Source organism: Chanodichthys erythropterus, chromosome 14 (assembly GCF_024489055.1).
Source record: "Chanodichthys erythropterus isolate Z2021 chromosome 14, ASM2448905v1, whole genome shotgun sequence".
Taxonomy (NCBI): Eukaryota; Metazoa; Chordata; class Actinopteri; order Cypriniformes; family Xenocyprididae; genus Chanodichthys; species Chanodichthys erythropterus.
The window spans coordinates 41316076-41337478 of NC_090234.1; the positions used below are offsets into that span (position 1 = coordinate 41316076).

General features: G+C 38.5%; 1 protein-coding gene across 1 annotated transcript in view; it reads left to right on the forward strand.

The window, feature by feature from the left end:
• myo16 (myosin XVI) overlaps nt 1-21403 on the forward strand; it is a 203165-nt gene that overhangs the window by 152591 nt on the left and 29171 nt on the right. Inside the window, exons 27-31 of the mRNA XM_067410402.1 lie at nt 9548-9650; nt 12005-12101; nt 12196-12442; nt 15418-15788; nt 16266-17438. Of these exons, the coding sequence (XP_067266503.1) occupies nt 9548-9650; nt 12005-12101; nt 12196-12442; nt 15418-15788; nt 16266-17438 (1991 nt within the window). The remainder of the gene's footprint in view (nt 1-9547; nt 9651-12004; nt 12102-12195; nt 12443-15417; nt 15789-16265; nt 17439-21403) is intronic.

The window sequence follows — 21403 nt, forward strand, 5'->3', positions numbered from 1 at the left end:
ACAAAAGACTATAGAATAACACAAGACGTGTGACTCGTATTGTTTTGAATGTGAGAAAGTGTAATGCACAATATGGTGGAATAATCCCGCCTTCTAAATAAGAGCCAGTCGCCGACTGGTAAAGTCATCGCGTCACTTCAGCGGCCGTTAGAATCACCGGTTTCTATAGAAACAGTCAGACGCGCGCCTCCGAAGAGACGCGCATTTAGGTCTGCGCATGCGCATTAGCTTGATCCAGCCCAAAAAATATTTTTTTTTTTTGTCATGATTAGAGCGTTTAGAAACTAAATTTATGAGCCGGTTGTTGTTAGATTTCATTGGTGATTTCAAATATCAAATTTAAATGTAAGGTTGGCAAATAGTTTTGGAGAATTTGATGTTTCCCCATTCAAAGAGATTGCATGATGCCCAGGATGCCCGAGAGGCGTTTCAAAGATGGCCGCCGAGTGAAATGACTTTAACCCTTTCGACCTTGAGTTTAAAATATTCTAACTGTCCCCCCAGAGTGAGTTTTTTTAAGGCGACCGTTATTTTAGAATGTTTGCCTTTAATGTTTCTATAGCGACGCGTCTTGCGTGTCACGAGCGCTGAATGCAGCAACAATAACACTGTATGACAGATGGATCGCTATTATTTAGTTTTTCCTTTTTTATTTAAAATATTCGCAAAATTGCTTACCATGTCATCAACTATCTGATAGTCCGATTCTCAAATATGTGTAAGTGAGTGTGCTTTGTCGTTTTAAAACCTTTATAAATGATCTTAATCTTGATCTATAATGCGAGATGGGCGCCGCCATCTTAGTTTGCGCTGCAGTTCACAGAGTCCTGTCAGTCGGATTTACAGCAGGTTAATTCATAATTTTCTTCCGAAATATATGCAAGTAAGTGGCTGGTGAACTGGAAGGATAATAGAGTAAACTTTATAGTTACTTAGGCCCATTATGTGTGTCTGATATGAATAAATATCGGCAAATTGTATATGAATGGATTGTTATTGCTCCTTCCACTGATGTCGGACATCAATGTGTAAATTATAAACGCTTAATGTATTGTTTTAATGGTGCTTATGCATATTTAAATGTCTGAAACCTTAAAAGAAACATTATGTGACTGAAAACACTGCATAGCTGTGATATATGACAAGAGCTGCGCGCGTCCGTCTTGTAGCCAGAGCGCGAAAGCACAGTTTGAATCTGGCAGTTATGTGACGTCGCAGAACGTTCGAAATCCCATATGTGGTACCGTACGCCCAGGGGCACAGAAATAAAATTCCCATATGTGGGACCGTACCGCTCAAAGGGTTAAAGGGACTTCGATAATACACTGCCTTAGCATTGCAGTGCACTTTCAGAAAGCCTCCACCTTCCCCAGCTCCACTTGTAGAGATCTGCTATGGGTAGTTCATGTACAATATATTGTACAGCAGCAGCATGTCTTACTTGCTCACAGCAGCGTCGCGTATGTAGACTTGTGCCGATATTCTGTAATGTGATATATCACAATGATGAATATGCACGATATTGTTATCGTAGGCATTTCAAAATACCATAAATAATAATTTATTACCAATTATTAAAATGTGTATAATGCATTTAAGAATAATTTCCCCATCAACCGTATAAAATGCACAACACTGCTGTATTCTGCGTCAAAAGGACACGCGCTCAGATGTAAACAAGCCCAACATGCATGAGAAGCACATGGCGGAACGAGTGAAGGAGATGCGCTGAATGAAAGTGCGCGTTCACTCTCTGACAGCAGAGGGCGCTGATGGAACAGCAGAATGCAGCTTTTACCCTAGAAACCCCGCAAACAAAGCAACTGCGCTAGTGAAGTATTTTTTAGATTACAGATTACATTTTTTTTTTTTTCTTTTGTAATCTCAATGTTGTTCATCACAGCACCAAAGACTTAATAGGCTATTTATTTCCAAACTTAAACATTTTTATAATTTAATCTGGACTACAACATGCCCTTATGATTAGAAATGTTCTGATTATGTGTTATTGTTCAGTAAAACTTTGAGACATACGGCTTCATTAGTTAACATGTTAATTCATTATCACTAAACTGACAATAAAAATACTTGTAAAGCATTAATTATTATTAATGTTAATTTCTTAGTTGCTGTTTAATAACATTTCTAAAATCAAAAGAACTTATTTAATGGACCTGAGATAAAACTAACAATGATCAGTTGTGTTTCTAAACTAACATTAACAAAAAATAATACTTTCTGTAACAAATGTAGCTATTGCTCAATCTTAGTTAATGCATTAAATAATGAGACCTTATTGTACAGTGTTACCTGTTCTTTATAGCCTAATTCTTTTGCACTTTAATCTGTTTGATCTGAAATTTTACTTTATATATATTTTTTTTTTTTTGTGTATTGTATTATTGTATTTAAACATTCAGAGTTATGTTATTTTTGTTATTACAAAAAGAGTTCTTAAACCTGTTATACTATGACAACACTTTTTTTTTTGCAACTTATTTCAATATCGTGATAATACTGTATATTGTGATAAAAGCTCCAGCAATTATCGCAACATGAAAATTTGATACCGTCACATTGCCTATGTTTATGTATTATGTAAGTCCAGTACTTGCTCTGCAACAGCAGCAGCAGCATAGCAGATCTGTTCTGCCATCACCATGCCAAACACTGAAGAGAGTTGTCATGACAGAAATATATTTTTTTCTAAAACATTTTAAAAGGGCACATGGAAACATTTGAATCAGACTTTTTTTTTTTTTTTTTTTTGAGAAAAGCTATTAAAACTTATTATTATGTTCTAAGACAAAAAATAAGTGTGAAATGTCGACAGAAAATCATTATGAATATATTGTGAATATCTGACATATTTCCCAGCTCTATCAGCCATTCACTTATCATTCTGTTTGCACTGCCCTCAGCAAACAGTGGACGAAACACTACAAACAATTTTCCACTTTTATAGTGCCATGTGCCAGTCTTTGTGCAACCGCATGTGTGTGTTTTTTTCTTGTTGACTTGTGGGTAAATAAAGCAGTGAAGCCTTGGATAAATGCGGCTTTGTGTTTGCTTATGATGTGGAGTCGTGTGTACCCTCCATCCAGCACGTCTCTTCCAAGGACGCCTTGATTTCCCGAGGCCAGAAAGAGGCTGCGAGTCACAAAGAACCCATTCACGACCTCCCGCGCCTCCATCAAGCCATTCATAAGCATGTGTGAGGGTAAAAGGAAAGTTATTATATTTTTGAATGGGTGTACGTTTTGCACATGTGTGACGTGCGATCAATAAGTTCTTGGATGATTTGACTCTTTGTATACAGTATTTTTTTCTTCTCTGTCATCATACTAGCCACCCTCTCTCTTGGGCTTTATGAATGAATTGTGGTGTGCAGCTTGAGGTGTGTGATATTCTCTAGCCCAGCACTAATGAATATGACAGGCTTATTTATCACGGTTTAGCTCAGGCCTCAGGACAAACTACTCATCCACCTTAAAACGCTGTGCAGCATCATTGCTGTATTACACAGCACACACAGGCTCACAAATACATAGACCTGAGTTGGAGTAGACGCCAGGTGTATTCTGATGTGATCTGAATGTAAAAAAGGCAGTGAGAAATGGAAATATTTATTAAACTATCCTTAAAGGGGTGGTTCACCTAAAAATACACATCCATCATTATAAAGAAGTCTCTTATTCTGCATATAAGTGCAAAAATAAGTGTTTTCTATTTTGATATATTTTAAAATATAATTTATTCCTATGATGTCAAAGCTGAATTTCCAGCATCATTACTCCAGTATTCAGTGTCACATGATCTTTCAGAAATCAGTCTAATATGCTGATTTGCTGCTCAGGAAACATTTTCTTCTTCTTCTTCTTCTTATTATTATTATTATTAAGTTTAAAAACAGTTGTGCTGCTTAATGTTTTTGTGTAAACTGTTATACTTTTTTTCATGATTCTTTAATGAAAAGAAAGTTCAAAAGAACAGCATTTATTTGAAATAGAAATAACATTATAAAAAAATGAATCCATCCTTGCTGACATTTAAAGCAGTTTATCATACATTGTAAATAATAAACATCTTCATTTTGTTAAATGTGTATTTAACAGGCTATAATTTAGAGATGTATTGCATAAACAAATGGCTTAAAAATACATCTAGATCAGTGGTTCCCAAACTTTTTAGTTTGGAGTACCCCCTGAAGGGATTACCATCCTTCTGCGTTCCCCCTCTCTTCCACTTCGACTGCAGTCACACCTTTACCATTAAGGGACACTATTTGCCCCCTGAATTGATTTTCCAGTGCATATTTTTACCTTTATGAATAACTTTATAAAATAAATGCTTTAAATAAAAATGTTCAATAGAGAAATATGCAATGATGGTAAAACTAAATAAAACTTTTAAATATTAAACTAAAACCGCCAGTAGGTGGCAGCAAGTCACTGTTTTTGTGAGCGAGTCATCGAGTCATTCATTCCGTAACAAAGCAAGTGGCTGTGAATGAATCATTGAGTCATTGACTCTCTCGATTTGTTCAAAGCCGCAGAATTGTTAGCGAAACACCGACGTGTGTTGTAGTTCTGCTGTGGTTTTCGTTAGAACTATTATTTTATTGCAAAATACAGTAAATACTGACAGTACTGTGTTTAAAATGTACGTTTTATTTTTTAACCTGTTGTATAATAATGTCATGTTTGCACTCACACAAGGTATGTTTTTGTATCTGAGAAATTTCGAGTCTTAAATCGAAATTAATCAACTATCTATGTCTATTTGTTCTTCATGCGAGTAAGTGCTGAATCCCCACTTTTACAAAGGTACATTGTCAAGAACAGCAGTAATTTAGCGCGATATAAGTGGTATGTGTGGATACTAGGGGTGTGACGAGACGAGACAGGAATTTTAGACTGCCCAGCCAAAAATAGCTTTCATATTGAGAGATATCTGTATTCATCAGGGAGCCGCTTTCAAAATGCGGGGTACTGAAATCGCGTTTGAATGCGCGCTCACGTTTACTTTCACTTTCACGATCGCGCGTAACTCTGTAAATATGGAGCGGCGGCGACCGTTATCCAACTGAATTAAATGTTTTTTATTTAAATACAAAGCAAAACAACAGTGGAGGCATAATGTAAACGAAGCGGTGGCATATTCTTTCCTAATCATCCTAACACGTTGTCATGGCAACATTACAAGACTACTTTTCGCCTTAACGAGAAATCTCGTCACATATTAGTCTCGCGAGATCTCGTGCCACGATCTCGTCACACCCCTAGTGGATACATTAATTTTCGACTGCAAATGATGAGGTAATTTGACTAAATGTACTGGATTTACTAGAGCAGTTAGAAAAACACACTTGGTTTTAGTATTATTTTTTAAGTAGAATTAAATGAACTATTAGCATTTTGTTCACGTACCCCCTTTTGTCACCTCACGAACCACTGATCTAGAATAACGCACACAACAAATAGACATATATGTGATGTACATGTGCTATCAGGAAGCAGATGAGAAAAAAAATAGTAATACAATACAGACATGTTGTCGTATCTCGCCGTTTTTAATACGGACATGAATGATGCATCAAATCTTGCAGCTTGAGGTATTTCACCTCCTCTTTTGTATTTATTTATTTATTTTTACTTAAATGCACAAGTTTTTTTCTTTCCATATACACCTACAGTATACATCGTAATGCATACATCAGATATAATATTGCATGTGTAAAATGTGTCTTCTCAATCTTAAAAGATCTTCATAAGATGAACCACCATTTGGCTCTGCTTTCCCATTTCATCTGGTTTATTTGTTCTACATAAGCACTTGTGTGATTATTTATTTACTTTCACCTAGTGAGAGGCTTAATGGATAACAGCTGGGAACAGGAAAACCTGCAATAATGCACTCTCTGCCTCTTTCTCTTTTTTTTTTTTTTTTTCTAATACACCCAGCTCCAGTTCTTTGAGAGGTGTGGCAGTTTGATTTATGCATTAATATGCATGCTTATACAGGAGCACAGTCCCTGCTTTTTTCCTGACAGAGGTTCTTATCGCCATAATGATGCTCAGAATAAGAGATGATGGTCTGTTGTCATTGTTGCTGTTTTATTGTGGCTATTTACTGTGAATATGAGCTAGATTCCCCCCATCTCATAACCCCAATTCGGAGCTTAACTACCAGGCAGTTCGACCCTGTTGAGCTCATATGACACAATCCCCAAAGGCCCTACAAACTGTGAGGGCATCAATAATTTTCATATTCATATACAAGAGGTCCTTGGTTTCCCCTGGCTCCCTTCATGGTTGATGACTCCTGTGGGATGCCGTTGGTCTTGGTCATACGGAGGAAGGGTTAGGGGAAGTTTAGAAGCACCAGGCTGCTGTAAATCACATTGAAAGGGAGACGCTGAGTTAATTTGGCTTAAGGCTTAAAGCAAGTGTTTGACTGAGCCCATTGAGAAGCCTGTCGCTGTTCCACAATACATTGCATCCCTGACTTCTCCCACCCTCCCATCTGTTCAATATCGCCACCTGACCAGAGTATGTGTACTGTGCTCATTTTTTAAAGAACACCACTTTCATCACGAATCGAGCATCACACATTAATGGCCCATAAAACAGCTGCATGCCAGAAAGTATTCACCACGTGTTAAACGGTGTTAATAGGCTATTAGCAAGCAGAATGAAAGATCAGATTTGTGAAATATTTTTTGAAAAAGACATTAAAATACAGAATGTTTTCCAAAATAGTGTTTTCAAAAGTACAGACCGCAATACCAAGTAGGTACTGAAATTTTAAAATGTGATTCTTTGCACACTGTTGAGTGGATTCGTAAACACCTCTACCATCATCAGATATGTCTGTTATTGGGTACATTGATCAACATATGGGAGCATTTGAAAGCACATGGATGTGTTTGAATTTGAAAGCATGTCTAAAACATGAAAAAAAAAAAGCATCTCACTTTAAAAACGCTTTCAAATGTTTCAAACGTTCCTGTGTACATCTGTGGAAGCACTCCATGAAGAGCGTCATTGATTGTTTTTGAAGCGTTGATCATTGTAGCCAATTACAGGCATATTTGATGAGCACGTGGACACAATTGCCAATCAGAAGTGTTCATGAATCTGCTCAACAGCTCTCAAAGCATCACATTTTAAAATTTCAGTACCGACTTGATGGTATTGCTGGTTTGGGAAACATTCTGTCTTTCCAAAAGTATTTCACAAATTTGATATTTCATTCTGCTTGCTAATAGCCTATTAACACGGTCGGTACTTTTGACAACACTATTGCCAACGTGATTGACATACGTGAGTATGAGGCAACTAAAGATTTGTGAAATTGTCACAGCAAAATCTCCAGAGTTAAATCAACTCTGCTCAGAGTACATATGGTCCCTCTCTACATAGAGTTAAAATAACTCTGAACCAGAGTTAAAGTTAATGAGATAATTAAGCAATCAATTAATTGATGATTGTGCATTACTGATGAACACCTGCTGTTAACAAGCAGAATCACTGAAGAAAAGAGTCAGTCACAGCCTTATTAATTGCTTAATTATCTCATTAACTTTAACTCTGCTTCAGTGTTACTTTAACACTATTTAGAGAGGGACCATATGTACTCTGAGCAGAGTTGATTTAACTCTGGGGATTTTAATGTGTAGAGAAATGTGTAATGAATTCCCTTCACATATGATAAATGGTGTATAATAGAGCTGTCATGATATCATTATTATCATTTCCAATAGAATTTACAATAATGATATTACAATATCTATTTAAATGTTTTTAATCTGTTAAATTCAGAGTACAGTGTCTTGTTTTCGTCTATCATCTCCGACTTGATTTTGTGTGGCAGAATATTTTTTCCCCTTCTGTTTTATAATTGGCCACATAGACTCTAAAAAAAGATGGATGACTTGTCTTCACTTCCTTTGACTGTAGAAAAGTTAAGCCAAAAATATCCAAGAAACGGTCAGTGCCTATTGTCTCGCTCAAAGCCTGTGTCTGCGCAGTAGTGATCCTGAGGTGAAGCTGAGGTCCTGCTCCCCCAGACTCAATCACAAGCACAGCTGTCAATCATGACTTACACCCCAGTTTTATAGCATCTAATAACTAAATAAAACCAAACTCACATGAAAAACATACACTTGAAAATACGTGATAAGAACTACCTAAAATTATAGAAACCACCCTTGGAAATAAATTAATTGAATAATTAATAATTGGCTCGAGTCACATTCTATTACATGGATAGGGTGGGGTTTATGACCTATGATCAAAATGATTTGGCTTCACTTTTCAGGATATGTGTGGCTCATTGGTGGCCACCAGCATTAAGGTGCCGTCAACTACTGTCAACCATATAGTAACCGCTGGATGAGTTATATGCTGTTATCATATACATGTTGTATTATCTTGATATCAGTGTTTCATTTTGTAAATGCAGTGACACCTAGTGAGTAATATTGCCTTCTCCTCTCAAATATTTAATCTATTCAAAATTTCAAACAATTATATCATCATACTAATGCATCACCCTGGCAATTGTATGGGAGCATCTTGTGTCCAGAAGTTCATAATATAAAAAAATTCTGGTAACACTTTATTTAAATGTGCCAATGTTACATATTATTTACTATTTATGTATTTACTATTTTAATAAAAATCAATTAAGTACTTTCAATTAACACTAAGCCTAAAAACATGCAAGTGCATGTTGTTAATTGCTATTACTCAGTATTTATTTGTGTAATTGCAATGTAACAACATCACATTTAAATTAGAATGTCATTAAAACTTTACAATGAAGCGTAAACTTGTGTGGAAATCGAGGCCTACATTATTGAATAGACCTTGATTTATATGAATGAATAATCTGTAAATTAACATTCATGTTCTGAACCCAAGCCTGAAAAGCAATGGTCATTGTTTTGAAATATTATTAGCATACATCATGAATGCTCGAGTTCTTCCTTTGTAAATTCCTTCAGTATCATTGATTATTAAACACCATTCCCTTGCGCCAGATGTTCATAATGCATAATCCAAACGCACCAACACGCACGTGTTTGAGGGGTGTGTCTACAGCTTATCCCCACGCACCACAGATGCTTGATCCCTCTACTCCAAAACAATGCAGCAAAGCTTTCCAAGTTTGACCTTTCTCTGTGAATGGTTGCCTTGCCAACAGACACCGCCGCAGATGCTGAGAGGTCATCCAGACTCTGAAACCCTTTGACCCTCGAATTGCATCTCTTGATGGGTTCTCCCACCAAGGGAGGGAAATGATTGAGGATTGGGCTTTTATAGCTTAAACTCAGTAGCCTTAGATGGTTATTGCATTTGAAAATAGCAGAAACAGCCCTATTAAACAGGTCAACAGGAAGTACTGATGATCCATGCAGACGACATTTCAGTACAGGCATTAGTGACTATCCTGCAATGATAAAGCAGTAATATGTACATAATAGTTCCTCTGCAGCAAAATATTTGGATGACAGTGATGTTTTGTATGTTTGTTTTTGCAGATACAGAGAGCTGGTGGATACTATCCTCACTGACAAGAAGAAAGCATCCGCAGAGGAGAAGTGCCGCCACATTCTGCAGCATTGTAAACTCCAGGGCTGGCAGGTGAGTTTCCAAAGACTTCTACTGAGGTTTAGGGACAGAGAATGCATTCAACATTGCGGACAAGACCAATTTTTATACATATCTTTATATTAAATTTATATTCCATTTAATAATGAGAAGCATCACATGTGCCGATTTACGTTTCTGCTGGTAGATAAGATATACCTGATGTTTTTGGAGTTAATTACTAGGGTTGGGATAGATACATCAGAAAATATCAGAATTGCTCCAGATTCTTTGTATTGAGAACTGATGTATCGTGACTCTTTCTCAGCGATTCTGAGCTTAGTTTTTAACAACAGTATGTGCTTTAGAAACACATACTCTTCTTGCTTTCAGTTCCTTAACACACACACACACTTAAACCTAAAATAATCATTCATAATGTTCAAAAGTTTTACAAGGGTGTTCACAGTGGGCAGTGTTTACATTAAAGGTGCAATATGTAAGAATTTTGCAGTAAAATATCCAAAAACTACTAGCCAGTGTTATATATTTTGTTCACTTGAGTACTTAAAATATCCCAAATTTTGTAAATCGTGAGAAAATTGCAATTTTAACCAAGGCTCCGGGACGTGTTAGTCGCCGCCTCTCAATTGCGTCATACCCGCGTTACCCTCGGTTTCTGGTTTTATTTTGTAAAAACCATGGAAACACCAAAGACGCTTTAATATATTACACGTTTTAATAGACAAGGGAATAACTGTTTTGATATATTTATAGACAGAAATCTAATCATTGTTATATAGCTCAATGTTTAGTTTTGTTTAAATCTAATTTTCTTTATTTTTTGCGAGTACCATGCTTTACCATGCTTCAGAGAAAAACACTATTTTGTCAAGTAGCTAACATAGCATAATCAGATGCAGCTTTATTTTAAGTGACAGTAATACAGAATTTTCTCCATCATGCAATACGTTTTAAAATTAACTGCATGCCATTTATCAACACAAGCCATCCAACATTTAACATATTCTAAAATCGGTCTATCTTACTGCAGTGTGTCTCAAACAAGTGTCTCACAGCAGCCGCCGAGTGAACACACAAAGTAATGTTATAACATAATTTTCAACACTCTCAAATGTCTCTGATATGATAAACAGAGCTGCGTTACCTCATACTCATGACAGGAAAAGCGGAAGCGGCGCCGGCGTCTGTGGCATAATAAAAGTTCCGCAATCGCTCCAGTGGCCTCGTTCAGTGCCCACAACACTCGCTCCTGCTCTACTTCATACTACAATAACGTTAATAATCGCATCCATGAACATGATTTCTTCCCGAGACCTATCCCTGTTCTTTTGCACCATCCGTTGAGGTGAAGACCACATGTCCATGTGGTCCCAAGATTCCGTGCGCAAACTTGGCGTCATCAAACTACGGCTTTTTTTTTGAACAGGTTTCAAGCGACCTCTAGCAGACAGAATTCTTACATACTGCACCTTTAATCTCATAAAAGCATTCTGAGCCAAGGTGCAAGTATATTTAACCACTTTCATGACTCAGCCGAACGCACGAGCACTGTCCAGCAGTCTTCTTTGTGAGCATTTGAGTGTGCAGTTAAAAACTATAGTGCCATCTGCTGTTAAAAGTAAGCTCAGAATCGATTTAAGAAAGAAAATACCACAGTCGATCCTGAATCATTGCATTGCTAATCGATGTATTGTCCCAGCCCTATTAATAATGTAAAATGCAATTTATTATTGTGCAAAAAAGAACAAAAAAAGAAAGAAGGCGGCACTTTTTTTGCCAGGTTGTGATGTTGCACTGCTAAATATAATGGAGAATTGTGTCTATTTATGACTTGCCCAATGTGAAATCCACCAATCAGAGAGGTTCCCAAATCTCAATAGTTTTTTTTGAATGGGAGTATATTTTTTGTTTTCCCGTGGATGCTTGGCCACTTCCGGCACTTATAAGAAGTGTAGATTGGTGTAATTAAAATATACTATCTTACTTTTAACTTGTGTGTGTGCTATGTATTTATAATGCTTACTTGTATATTGCAGCATTAGCTTAGCAACCTGAACATTAAACACAAACCAGTCTTTCCCTTAAACATTTTCATCATTTAGTCTCCCACTCCAGTCCTATGCAAAGCATGCTGAGAACTAAAAATCCACTCATGCAGTTTTCAGTAAATGCAACAAAACTGATTAATCAAAAATGGACTGAACACAATGGGATTAAGTTGTAATAAAATGTTTAGTAATTGCTTTATCTCATTTTAATTAAGTAAATTGAACAAGCAGCATTTTTACCTTCAGTGTATATACAGAAGGCAGTAAGCAACACACTGCTTACTTTTGAAACAGAGTTAATGTGATTATTTATGTCTCTTCCTCTTCTCTGTTCAGATGGGCACCAGTAAAGTTTTCTTGAGATATTGGCAGGCTGATCACCTTAATGACCGTTGCCATCAGCTGCACAGGAAGATTATTATCTGTCAGAAAGGTAAAGAGATCGCTAGAGTGTGTTCATATTGAATGATCTGTCACTCGACTCATATTTTTACTTCACCTACTACACTCATGTGTATGTGATTCAGTGGTGCGTGGCTGGTTGGCCAGACAGCAGGTGTGTCGCAGGCTCACTTCTCGGAAGCAGGAGCAGTGCAATGTCCATCGGTTCCTGCAGGGAGCAGAGGACTTGGGTATGCACGCTTACGACAGCTTGGTCATCCAAAACGCAGCCGATATCGCACGAGAAAATGACCGCCTCCGGGGTCACATCAGCGCTCCACCACTGGGCGAGCGACCGGAACCTGTGGGCAAAGAAGAAGACTCACCAAAGAGGTGAATCTCATAGCAGACTTCTTTTTTTTTCACTAACCACAAACTGTTAGTGATCTTTTTAGATCACTTATAATTTGAAATTTGAAATATGCACAATTATCTCGATTTAATACAATTATTGAATTCAGGTCGCTATAGATTACAAGGTTGTCCTCTGATCAGAAGTTTTGTCTCTATTGTTTAATTAGTTTTTAAAATACATATCAAAGGTAATAATCACATTCATATTGGGGTTCCTGAGAGGATCTTCCACTTTAGGGATTATTTAATATACTCTGTCTAAATCAGGGGTGTCCAATCCTGCTCGTGGAGGACCACTGTCCTGCTCAGTTAAGCTTCAACCCCAATTGAACACACCTGAATCAGCTAATCTAGGTTTTACTAGGCATACTAGAAACTTCCAGGCAGGTGTGTTGAGGCAAGTTGGAGCTAAATTCTGCAGGACAGTGGCCCCCAGGGCTGGGTTTGGACACCCCTTGTTTAAATTATATTGCTATTGCAAAGGGAGAACAAGGAGAACGAATAAAACTTTTTATAGGTTCCTCAAACCAAAGTGGAAAAGGCATATTTTGGAGTGTCTAATATAATCAGACACTGCAAAATATGCCTTTTCCACTTGGGATTGAGGAACCTTTAAAAATTCATGGGAGGTTTTATTCGTTCTCCTTGTTCTCACTTTGTAAACAGAATGGGAACAGAATGCAGCTTTGCATTTGCACTGATGTCAGAAGTACTTGTACTTTTTAAGACATTGCTAGTGATGTGGGAATTCAGCAACAAGGAAGATGGATCACAGTTCAATCGTAGATGCTATAACAGTGGCACATACAGTGCGTACTACCATCTGCAATGAGAACTATGCAAACTGTCCACATCAAGATCAGATCTGCAAAAATATACTTTTTTTTAATAATTAATAGTGGCAAAATAGCAAAAATTTCTGATTGAATTAGCCATAGTGAAGGGGCTTTCAGGCACTCCACTTCAAGACCATCCCTTACCTATAATAAAATTACAATAACAAAGAGCATTGAGCAGCTTGTTGCTTTATCCAATCTAGGGCTGCACAATTAATCAAAATTAAACCGCACTCAATTTGGCAAAGGCTGCATTTTTTTATGCACAGCTTCTCAGTGAAGCATGGCTCTGTGATCATCAGAAAGCCTTTCATTATCTGAAAGCCAGAGGGTGCTTCCGCTCAGAAACTCCAAATATGCCAGTACGCAGAAGTACGATATAATGCACGTCATTCTAGGAAATCCTTAAGGGCATCATACCATCACTGTAGCTGAATAAACAAGATTGAAACGCTTTCAAACGATTAAACATGACCAATAAACACATGACTATGACAATGTATGGTTAATCTCAGTTTCTTCTTGGGTACTTTCATGATAATAAAGTATATTTATACTTCAATGCTAATCGACATAGCCTTTATCACTGTATAGAATACTATGAAATAATGTGTTGTGTACCTTATTCTGTGTACATATTAAATGTTGTCTTTTGTTGGACAAGAGGTTCATAAATGCTTCTTATGTTTGGAAATATGTTTGGCATGTGTTGCTTTTTCAAATGCACATTATAAGTGATTCAAACTCGCAGTGCTTTCAGATGGAGCATCATTTACTACTGATCACAAAGTCATGCTTCATTGACAAACTGTGCATAAAAAAAAAAAAAAAAAATTGCAGCCATTGCGATTTCATAATTGCACTAAGCCAAATTGGTTTAAGCATGATTTCATGTTATTTGCGATTTATCGTGTACCCCTATGATGGGCAGTAACGGTTGCCAAGTTAATGCTAGTACCTTTTTTTTTGTAACTGCAATGGAAATACATTCACAAACATAAACACAGGTGTATTTGGGTGGTCTCAGTAAATCGGCATACAGTATGACCATCTGCTCTTATGATGGGGGTGGGCTTCTTGTTCTTCAAAACATGCACACACATCACATACATTCGATTTTAGCATCACAAATGAGGGAGGTTCTTGTGATTGGGTGATGGGGGTTTCATAGCTAATCTAGATGTGGCAAACGCAATCAGTGAGTCAAGAGGAACTCCATACTGCTAATCAGAGAGAGATAAGACCCACCCCCACTCTGGGTTGCTGAAATCTCCTTAGGGTTTTAAGTCACTGTAACCCCACACCACCCCCTGTTCCCCCGAACACCATCCACCCCAACACTCCATCACCTTTCCTGCAAGAACAACAGATGGTAGCTCAGATTAAAGGGGAAATATCAAACAAGGGTATGCATGTCACATTATAGTATTACAGGAAGCTGCTTAGACTTAAACAATCAACAATGTAAATAATCTTTTCAGGCTTTGGTTCTGTATGTCATGCTAATTTGGTGTTATCATTTTCTGCTATAATGAGGGACAAAATGTGTACTGAAATTGAGAAGACTCTGAGTCTTTAATACTAAGGCATGCTGAAAAGCAAATCAATTAATTATTATCAGTTAATTATACAATTAATAACATAAGCTATTTAGCTTCAAGGTACCTGTTTTTTTTTTTGTTTGTTTGTTTGTTTGTTTGTTTGTTTGTTTGTTTGTTTTTTTTGTGAATTAATAAATGTATATTGTGTAATTATTAAGGTTGTATTTATTTATCTTTATTAAGAAAACACCCATAGCGGTTGGTGTAGTGTATTGAAATCTTAGCCCACATACGAATGGACAGCTTGACATTGGTGTATTGATTTTATGAAGGTTGAGATTTATCCTATCACACTTGGCAGCTGCTTAGCACCTTCACTACCCATCATACATTGAGACAGGACATATGCTTCTAGCATGATAGTGAGTAAATGATTGAAAGTATGAACATATGAATAAGGATTTGCAAGATACCAAGTAATACCAATCATGATGAATTACACTAGAAATCATATCCCCATAAGCAGTTTTACCATTTAAATTTGTTGAATTATTCATCCGTTCATCCTTTTGTTTAGGGTTGTTGAAAAAATTGGGAGGGTCAATGATGTGGCAGGCCGTGGGGGGAACCGACCACTCCGGCATTTCCGCTCCAGCTCTGTGCCTCTCCCTCTGGTAATGGACAGCTTGGTACACTCCAGCATTGGGACATCAATCAAAGCAGCCCTTCAGCCTGTGCCACACTCCACTGAGGAGGGGAATGGAGGGAACCTCTCCTCCCCACGAAAACAACCTCCTCCCAAACCCAAACGAGACCCAAATACACGTCTGAGTGCATCATATGAGGCAGTGAGTGCAGGGCTGAGTATTGCACCCAAAGACAGCCCTGCTGAGGGTCAAACCTCACCGTCTGGAAGCCCACCAAAAAAACAGCTGTCTCCTTCTGATCGTACGTATAAATATCAGCTCAAACATTCACTAAATGGTGTGCAAAAGTATGTGGACACCTTAAAATAAATGATGTACTGACCTGCACAAAGCCCAAACCTGAATCCAAATGAACACCTTGGTGATGAATTGGACTCAGACCCAGTCACACAACATTAGGATCTAACCTCACTAATGCTTTTTAGCCAGAATGGGAGCAATCCCTGCATCCATGTCCCTACATCTAGTGGAATTGGAAACTGTTAAGAGAATACCAACTTGCTATTAAAGAAAATGGTTTCAAAATTAAATGTTCCGTAAGCACAATGTAGGTGTTTTGAAATGTCCACATACCTTTGGCCATGCACTGTACATGTTTTGTACAACAAAGCACAAATGTCTTCATCTAACTTTTAATATTGAGAATTGTTCCTGGCATTCCAGTAAATGGCTTTTTCCTTTCCTTCCTAACCCATCCATCATCCGACTACGCCTCTAGCTCTCTCTAAACCACGGCCTCACAGTGATGACTACAGCACCATGAAGAAAATCCCACCCCCAAAGCCTAAACGCAGCCCTAATACCAAACTGACAGGCTCCTATGAGGAGATCTCTATACCCTCTCCTGCGCGCCCCACAGACATGAAACTTGTCAGCCTGGTACGAGGCGGCCACTGCTTGGGCCTCTTCCAGCGAGCAGCATCTGCAGATTGCCCCCATTCTTCTGTACTAAGCCTCTACCCTTGCCAGGACGAGGAGGATGTGTATATTGAGATGGTAGGGGCCTCACGAGCCCTCAGCCTGGCTGACTCCCACAGTCCAGAGCTGAGCGAGGCGGTATATGAGGAGATGAAGTACTTCCCACCTGATGAGGTGGGGTCAACTCCTGTGGTCAAGCCTGAAGTTGTCAATCCCACCACCACTACCCTACCTGCTCCAGTGCTGGAAGTCAAGAGGCCTGTGACTCTGATGGAGCACTCCGGCACTCTTGGGGGAAAGCAGCCAGGCAAGGATGGGACAGCATGTGACATTCCAGCTCCATTCCCCAACCTCCTTCCACACCGTCCCCCACTTCTGGTCTTCCCTCCATCCCCTGTCACCTGCTCACCCGCCTCAGATGAGTCCCCCCTTACCCCTCTTGAGGTGAAGAAGCTGCCGGTGTTTGAGACCAACCTTAACTACACCAGCCAGGATGGGGGGAGCCCACTCTCACCCCAGTACACACGGCAAAGGGCTGATTCCTCACCAAGTCTTTCTGTCTTAATGCCAGACAAGTCCACGCCACCCTTGACTCCTCCCCCTCCTCCCCCTCCGGCAGTACTTCCACCTCCCTACCGCCCCCCTTCTCACTTCCCCTTCCCCCCTGAGGCAAACTTCTTGGCCCTGACCCGTGCAGCTTCTGTGGCTAGCACCGATTCCCCCAAAGTCTCCCATAAAATGGCACACGGTCTGGCAGAGACGCCTTCAAGCAGTTCCAAGCCTCCCTTCTCACCAGTGAAGACCTCACGACCAGAGCCCCGCAGAGCTCACTCCTGCTCCTCCTCACCTCTGCTCTTCAACCCTGCCAATGGAAGACCCCTCACTAGCCCCCTAGATGAGCTAAACACCATTTTCAGCTCAGGGCGCAGCCTACTCCGCAAGTCCACTACAGGAAGAAAGATCAGAGACAGCGGTGAGTGAAAGTGTGTGTACCTGTTTGGATACATGTACTTTTAAGGTGCTGTATGTAATTCTGGTGCCATTTTTGGCACCAAACTGACCAAAGAGCTCTCTCAGACACTTCTCCTGTATTTGTGCCGGTGTTGTCCAATGTCAGGCTGCTCAAACAAAGTAATTTTTAAAGCGCCACAGAGACCAGCACTTATGCTATTTGCTATAATCACCCTATACAAATTGCTTACCTGTCTATAGTTGCCATGTCAATCTGGCTTATGATAAAGTGTTTTAACATCAAATAATTATGCACAGCACCTTTTAAAGTGTTATGTCATTCCAAACCTGTATAACTTACTTTCTTATGTGGAACATGAAGACATTTTGAAGAATATGTCCCATTGTCTGTACAATTAAAGGCAATGAGGTCCAAAACAATGTTGAATATTGAACCCCACTGACTTTCACTATATATAGGTGCTGGTCATATAATTAGAATATCATCAAAAAGTTGATTTATTTCACTAATTCCACTCAAAAAGTGAAACTTGTATATTATATTCATTCATTACACACAGACTGATATATTTTAAATGTTTATTTCTGTTCATTTTGATGATAACTGACAACTAAGGAAAATCCCAAATTCAGTATCTCAGAAAATTAGAATATTACTTAAGACCAATACAAAGAAAGGATTTTTAGAACTCTTGGCCAACTGAAAAGTATGAACATGAAAAGTATGAGAATGTACAGCACTCAATACTTTTTTGGGGCTCCTTTTGCCTGAATTACTGCAGCAATGCGGCGTGGCATGGAGTCGATCAGTCTGTGGCACTGCTCAGGTGTTATGAGAGCCCAGGTTGCTCTGATAGTGGCCTTCAGCTCTTCTGCATTGTTGGGTCTGGCATATCGCATCTTCCTCTTCACAATACCCCATAATTTTCTGTGGGGTATACCATGGTCCTTAAACCAGGTACCGGTAGCTTTGGCACTGTGTGCAGATGCCAAGTCCTGTTGAAAAAATCAAATCTGCATCTCCATAAAGTTGGTCAGCAGCAGGAAGCATGAAGTGCTCTAAAACTTCCTGGTATACGGCTGCGTTGACCTTGGACCTCAGAAAACACAGTGGACCAACACCAGCAGATGACATGGCACCCCAAACCATCACTGACTGTGGAAACTTTACACTGGACCTCAAGCAACGTGGATTGTGTGCCTCTCCTCTCGTCCTCCAGACTCTGGGACCCTGATTTCCAAAGGAAATGCAAAATTTACTTTCATCATAGAACATAACTTTGGACCGCTCAGCAGCAGTCCAGTCCTTTTTGTCTTTAGCCCAGGCGAGACGCTTCTGACGCTGCCTTTTGTTCAAGAGTGGAGGAATGCGACAGCTGAAATCCATGTCTTGCATACATCTGTGCGTAGTGGTTCTTGAAGCACTGACTCCAGCTGCAGTCCACTCTTTGTGAATCTCCCCCACATTTTTGAATGGGTTTTGTTTCACAATCCTCTCCAGGGTGCAGTTATCCCTATTGCTTGTACACTTTTTTTCTACCACATCTATTCCTTCCCTTCGCCTCTCTATTAATGTGCTTGGACACAGAGCTCTGTGAACAGCCAGCCTCTTTTGCAATGACCTTTTGTGTCTTGCCCTCCTTGTGCAAGGTGTCAATGGTCATCTTTTGGACATCTGTCAAGCCAGCAGTCTTCCCCATGATTGTGTAGCCTACAGAACTAGACTGAGAGACCATTTAAAGGCCTTTGCAGGTGTTTTGAGTTAATTAGCTGATTAGAGTGTGGCACCAGGTGTCTTCAATATTGAACCTTTTCACAATATTCTAACTTCCTGAGATACTGAATTTGGGATTTTCCTTAGTTGTCAGCTATAATCATAAAAATTAAAAGAAATAAACATTTGAAATATATTCATTCATTACACACAGACTGATATAATATACAAGTTTCACATTTTTAATGGAATAAGTGAAATAAATCAACTTTTTGATGATATTCTACTTATATGACCAGCACCTGTATATGTGTGTGTGTTTCACAATAGAAAGCAAGTCATACAGGTTTAGAACACTTTTTCCGACCAATCATAAATTATGAACTGTTATTTAACTGTTTTATTATGTGCTTCAGACACATGAATTACAAATCTTTAATATGTCTTTAATCACGTATTTTTATAGTTCATCAAAGAAGTTTGCGCTCACCAGCACACGTGGTCATGCTTAATTTGCTTCAGGACCATAAAAATAGTCTGGTCAAATTATAGAAACTTTCCCAGCACTAATGTCATTTCATATATGTGGGTATTGAAAAGCACATCCTGTTTAGTATGTTTTTTTTCTTGACTCATCCAGTGCCAGGCTTTGTGTTTGTCAAAAACAATGAGGTCAGTGCTGATAAAACAGACATTAACCATAAAAGCCACAGCACTCTCTCTCTCAGAAACTCATTCAGATGAAGGCAGAGTGTTTATGTAAGATGGAGGTTTAGTCTGTATTTTGCATTTGCTCTGGATCACTTTTGTTATGATACTGCAGCAACTTTGAAACTGCCCTTAAATACAGTTACAGCATGCACCTAAAGCCGGGCAGACATTTAACGACTAGCTAAAACATTCTAAGACTGTGCTCAACATACAGCGATTGTTTCCTGCGACCGAAGCAGATTTAAATACTTACAAGTGCTTCCCACACATAGACTTTACTTGGGTGGGCCGTCCACGTATAATAACGGCCGCCCAAGTATATTCGGAGACACATTTTTGCTGTTATTATTTTTATCCTCTTATACTTTTATATCCGCTCAAGATAATGGAACCATCCGCGATTGATTAACTAGTCGTTTCGTACCTACTCGTTATGTGTGCGTCAGAACTGTTTACTCCCGCTAACATTCAAATGGGTGCTGCATTTTGCAAAGTCACAAGGGGCGCTGTTGCGCGTTCTACAAGTTCACGCAAAAGCGCTTCAGACTGCTTCAAAGTGATTCTCAATCAATGAAAAGCGCAGATTTATGCCAAGCGATTGCTAATGAACTCAAGTTGATGAATTATTACAATGTCTACTTTATGGCCTTTATATAAAATGTTTTAGATGATTGTAAGAATCTGAAGGATCAGCCTGCAATAGTACAGACATTTCAAAATAAGAGTACCTGTGTATTTCGGGCTTGTTTATAATTAAAAGTCACACGCTAAGTTTTTTCTTTTTCTTTTGGGCATTATTGGTATTTTGGTTACACTATCAATTGTATTTAATTTGATTTCCATTTAATTCATAGTAAATTATTGTAGTCTCCCCCACAGAAAGAAAAGACTAAGAACATTATTTGACACATATTATTCATTTTATAAATTTTACTAGTAAAATCTGTGTCCCATTCACTGAGAGAAACACTATATGACAGCAAGGAGAACATAGGAAAATGTGAACCATTTAAATGCTATAATTTTGCATAATTTGCAATGCATAATAATGCATAATATTAGTATGTAATTTAATGTAATGTTATTTAATTAAAATTAATATAAAAAAAAAAAAAATTCTGTTAAAAATCGCTCATTATTTGTTTGTCACAAGTAGTAGACCATTTTTGTGCCGTGGGTAATAGGAGGATTTTTTCACCCAGCTACCACCGCAAGTATATTTCAAACCTGTGGGAAGCACTGCTTACACATGGAATTTGAACACCGACTGTAATCGCAGACTGAACTCAACTGGCTCTGAGTCCGATCAGTCATAAGTATCAATTTACATTCATAATCGGCCTTACAATCATTAAGTGTGTGCGCGGCTTAAGGTTTAAACTGAGTCAAACTGATCTGGAATGGTGTTCTGGCACCTTTAAAATTAAAAACATTACCTTTTTATTTTTTTCCCCCCAAAGAAATGCTTGTTCACCTGTATATGTACACGTTGTATATAACGCACATTAAGTACATTTGCTCTTTTCCTTAAATGGATAGTG